The sequence below is a fragment of the Mesoplodon mirus genome (genome assembly GCF_964341445.2).
Source record: "Mesoplodon mirus genome assembly, chromosome: 20".
NCBI lineage: Eukaryota > Metazoa > Chordata > Mammalia > Artiodactyla > Ziphiidae > Mesoplodon > Mesoplodon mirus.
This window is the reverse complement of record NC_138996.1, coordinates 20,918,131-20,923,233: the sequence shown is the minus strand read 5'-3', so window position 1 is coordinate 20,923,233 and position 5,103 is coordinate 20,918,131. Positions and strand designations below refer to the sequence as shown.

The following is a 5,103-nucleotide window of genomic DNA, read 5'->3' as shown; positions in this document are numbered from 1 at the left end:
CCCTCGGGGCCAGGTGCCCAGACGCTGCCCAGCCATCATCAATGAGGGAGCCAGGCGGCCAGGACCCAGCCGGCCCTCAGGCTTTTCATTTAACCTGGAGAGAATCATTTGTATACAATCGACAGGAATACGTGTTGTAGCAAATGCCCATCAGGTGAATCCCCAGCTCACAGCAATTGCCCTTCTTTGAGAAGAGCCCAACCACAGAGGCGGACCTGAACTAATGACGTGCAATATCCGTGCAACTTAACCCTGGCCTCTGGCCACCTCCTAGGGGGAGACAACTGATCTAAGCTGCACCAACTTTTGAAACTTGAATGGAGAAACTGAAGCGGGTTGAAGCTGTTACCTCAACGGCAGTGTCCATATACTCCAGTTGCTGAGGCCTCCACGGACTGCGACCCAGGGAGACCGCCCGCCACCATTAGGTTGCAGACGCTGGGGTGGGGGAGGGGTTCGCTGCTGCTTCGCTGCTCCAAGGTCTGGGCCTGGCTAGCGGGCGGCTGCGGTGAGGGCTCTGGGGCTCTGCGGGACCCGGCCCTCAGCCTGTCGCAGGCCCTGCAACCGCCTCTCACCTCTCACCACACTCTCTGCCGCTAGGACCACTGCGAGCTGACTGTTGGCTCAGGGTCTCGCGATATTACAGAAATGATGACAATTATTCAAATACACAACAAAACATTTATCCACATTACACATTATCATTAATAAACACTATCCCTTGTTTAGTTAAGAGTAAGAGGTTTGAAAATTGGCGGACAAAAAGGTGATGACAAGCACTATTTCCATTCTGCTACATCTCCTGCTTTATATCTGACCTTTCAAAACCAGAGTAATCAGTTTGACTTTTCTCCTTCAGTCTTTCCCAGATTATTCTGGGGTCATCGGAAAGCCTGGGAAGGCTCTGATGTGCTTCTCCAATAAGGGTAAGAAAGTCTTTCATATGAAGATGTTCATCTATTTTCTCTTGGAGTAGAAGTGACTCCAGTAAAGTCTTCTTCCGTTTCAGGAAGGCAGACTGGGCCAGTTCTGCTCTTTTCCTGTTACAGTTGGGACACCGAGAAGAAATATGTTGCTTAGCTGTTACCACCTCTTTGGGTGTTGTCCTCATGTTTTTAAAATAGATTCTGTTCAAAAGCTCATCGGGGACAGTACAGTTTAAGGGATCTACCTCTGGAGCCTCTGCATCCGATCCAAGCTGCAGCTTTTTATGTCTGCTGCTCTTTTTCCCCTTAGAGTTCGCACTATGATGGATTAGGTTTATCTTAACGGTGCAGAAAGACTGCAGGGCATTCAATTCTTCAAGGGATGCCTGAGTGATTTCTGTTTCAAGTTTAGTGTCTGGTTGGTACTGGCCAGAGTTCATTTCCTTGCCCTTGAGGTTGTTGATCCATTTTCTGCTCAACTTCTTTTCATTATTTTTGAAGCGTGAAAACTCAGATTGGTTGTCTCCATATTGCAAGCGTGGAGTCGGCGTTCCACTCTCGGATTTACTCCCAGAGGCACAGGACCAGGGCTGCAGTCCTCCAGAGGAACTGAATGAACTGGAACTCTGTACCTCATCAGTAAAGGACTCAAAGGTCTCCTTAGAAAAGTCTGCCATAGTCCCGATGTCTGTCTGTGTCAATTTCCCCTGCTTCTCTGAATCCTCGGGCTTCTAGGCGGATGCCCATCACATTGCGTCAGGCTCTGCTCCTCATCTGCTTTGCGGTGGTCAAGATTGCCTCACGAACTAGTCAGTCCTGAGCCCCTGGGGGATGGGTTTTGGAGCTGACCGTTCCGTAAGGAAACGCTTCCGGGCAACGCCTTCCCGCTGCCTTGGCAACCAGGGGCGGTCATGCGCAGTAGGTCGCTGAGGCGCCTCGCTCCTCCCTTCCCTGCCCTCCCCAGAGCAGACTCTGCCTGCATTGTTCCTGTTGGGTTGTCGGCGCCGCCCTCTCCGTTCGCTCTCCGAGTCTTCTCTTTAGTGCTATTTTAGTACAAAATCTAATAATCCTCCAGAAAAAGTTGCAAACTCCCCTTCCCCAGGGGTCAAAAAATTGTACATGTGTGTGAGGGCAACAGGGAAAGGCGGCCTCTGACTAATCTGAGAATGCACGCCTCGCCTTCAAAAAAAAAAAAAAAAAAACCCAAACAAAAAAACATCCGGCTGGCCAAAAAACACAAACAAAACGTATCTGCCAATCAGACAGCCAAGAGATCATCTAATCGTAAACCGCGTCTTAGGATAAAATTCGAAATTCTGAAACCACCCGGTAAGACTCCTGAATGGCACGGCTCCTACGTATTATTTCTCCAGCCTCATCTTGCACAGCTTTTTGTGCTGTAGCATTTTGGAACACTTTGCAGTTTTCCCAGTCACAGTTCCTCAGGTCTTTGTTCAGGCAGTGCCTCTCTGAATGGCACTTCAACACTCCTCTTCCCTCTTCGTAAGGTTAATTACTGCTCCTCTTTCAAGTCCCATTTTTTCAGGAAGTGCTTCATACCCACCCCTGCCCCATCCCTGCCCCCAAACACTTTACAGCACAGCCTTTCTTTCCGGGTTTGCAACTGTGTTTTATGCATATTTGAGAATGCCTTCCACATCGCCCCCAGATTAAAAACCCGGTGAAAGCAGAAATCCTGTCAGTGGTATCCAGCAGTCAGCAGGTACCTGATACATAGAAGGTGCTCGATAAATCTCTGCTGAGTAAATGTGTTGAATGGTTATGGAAACAGAAGTAAGTATTACCTTACACAGGTCCGCGCCTGGATCTTGTGGAATAAGTACTACAAGCTCAAGGAACTTTAGTCTTTTCCTCTTCCTGAACCCCCCAAATTAGGCTGCTACTCATAATACATCCTTTTACAACAGACTTTTTAAAAATATGGTAGAGTTTTATTAACTATTCTCAGAAATTATAAAATGTTAACTCTGAAGGTTGACTTTTTCTAGATCTTAATAAATATCTGAGTCTAGCTCTTAGTAAATATCTGAGATAATTTCAAGACAATGGGTTTCCTTGCTCATTTCCTTCTGTGTGTGTGGTGGGGGGATGGTAGTAGCGGTGTGGGGGGGTGTTATTCGGGTCTAGCCAGATATATTTAATGTTATTCCCAAAGTGCTCACTTTGGCAAAGAGTCAAAAGTCCGAAATGTTCTAAAAGCATCTCTCAAATATGAGCCAGCTTCATATTGAAGAAATTCCAACTTCATTTATCCCACCCAAATCGTATTTTATTCTATAATATTAATCTTTAAAAAGAGGTAATAGGTAATTTGTGGTTAATTCCAATTAATTTCCAGTTCAAGGTTAAAGATTTTCATTTTTGTTTCAAAAGTATCCCTCATTCCCTGAAATATTTACACATTCATATTTACACACAATTCACTATAGCACACATTTTCCCCAAAACATTGAGCAAGGAAGCTGTGCTTTAAAGTATATTCATATCTAGTAATATGCTAAATATCTGGAGTAATCTGTCTTTTAAATTTTTTTAAATATACTGTTATAAATACCTCGATTTTATAAAAATAACTTTATCCTAGAAGCAAGTAAATTTGCTAAATTAACCAATTTCTTTATAATAACCAGCTGGACCCAGTAAACTCTTCAACATTCTAATATGTGTATTATCTAAGGAAGTAAAATAGCTCAACAGTACTAATCATTATCAAAAATGACTCAAGAAGACAGAAGTCAGTTTGATTTTAAACACAGAAACTATTACTCTTTGTATAAACCTATTCTCTTTACTTTTCAACTCTATCACAGAATAAAGCTTAAAGGTGACACTACTTAAAATCCACACTCTTGTTGTCAGTTTTCTATATGTGAAATATAAATAATATTTGCCTATTCTCTTCCTTGTATATGAGAATTGTCAGTGATAAATATGTGAAAAGAAAATCTCAGAACATTCCTTAAGCAGTACTGGCAAAAAATATATATATATATACATATATATATTCCATATTACTTAGAAATCCTTAAGAGAATTGTGAACAAGTGTGTGGTCTTAAACTAATTTTTTTACTTTAGATGTTTCAAGTGAGAGAAAAAAACAAAAACCAGGAATATATAAAGGGGAAAAGGGAGTAGGGAATTTCAACTTTCCATCTTATCTAAAATCTTTTTACTATCCCAATGGATACAAGTCACTCCTACTCACTATACTGAAAGATTTTATTAAGCTTTGCAGGAAAAAAAAAAAAAGTAGTATGTCATTTTAAACATTTTTTTGTTTTTATCAGGAAAAGAAAGATCGAGGAATTAACAGGAAACATTTATAGCTGTCCCAGAAAATTCATAGAAATATTTCAGTATTTCAATAACTTTGCTATATAATCGCTTCTTTATTTAGCAAATATCTATGAAGTTCAGAATAGTGTTTTGCAAAACTGAAATTATCTAAAACTAAACTTAACTAAAACTAAAAAAAAATTATAAAAAAGAATTATCCAATCAACATCCAAATGTGCCAAGAACATGCTGCATTTTAATTCTCTCTTATTAATGTAATCTTCTTTACAAGTTCTCACTCATTTTAGTAGCTATGGAAAACCATTAACCTGATAATTAAGGATATCCCAGGTATTCCCATGTTAGTCAGTCTCATTTTGTCAAATCTTCAGTCATATGACTTAATATGACTCTCTAACAGAGCTATTCCTTCCTTCCCTCTCCTCCTTCCCAAGACAGTGCTTTGTAGAAAGGAAAACTTTATTATTTGGGGGCAGTTGGTGTAGGGGGCCTTAACTTTGTGCAAATCTTTTTGTTGGTCTCCACGGCATGGTGCAGGTGGTCCCTGGATGTGTGTTGTTTTCCACCAAGGCACAGTTAGTCTGGTTCCTTCCAGGATCCTGACACAATCCTAGGCTACTGGAACTTGTCAAACCCTCTCCCGGCTCTCTTACCTGTATCTTGACACCCACAGGTACATTTATTTCAAAGGCCTGCTGAGACGTGATAGAGGAAAAGGGGAATGGGGTCTGGTACACACAGCATAGCCTAGAACCCTTGCAACCTGGTCATCACTCAGGCGGCTTCCTGTGGCCAGCCTCTCCTCCAGAAATCTCAAGCATCTTGACATCTCTTAGGGGCTGACTGGAACGCTGGGG

General features: G+C 42.1%; 1 protein-coding gene across 1 annotated transcript; it reads right to left on the bottom strand.

The window, feature by feature from the left end:
- Nucleotides 1-658: 658 nt before the first annotated feature.
- On the bottom strand, nt 659-2,436 carry LOC309795962 (uncharacterized protein C8orf48). The gene has a single exon (XM_082608778.1). The coding sequence runs from the start codon at nt 1,601-1,603 to the stop codon at nt 794-796; it is 810 nt and encodes a 269-aa protein (XP_082464904.1). The 5' UTR covers nt 1,604-2,436; the 3' UTR covers nt 659-793.
- Between the last annotated feature and the right edge of the window lie 2,667 nt (nt 2,437-5,103).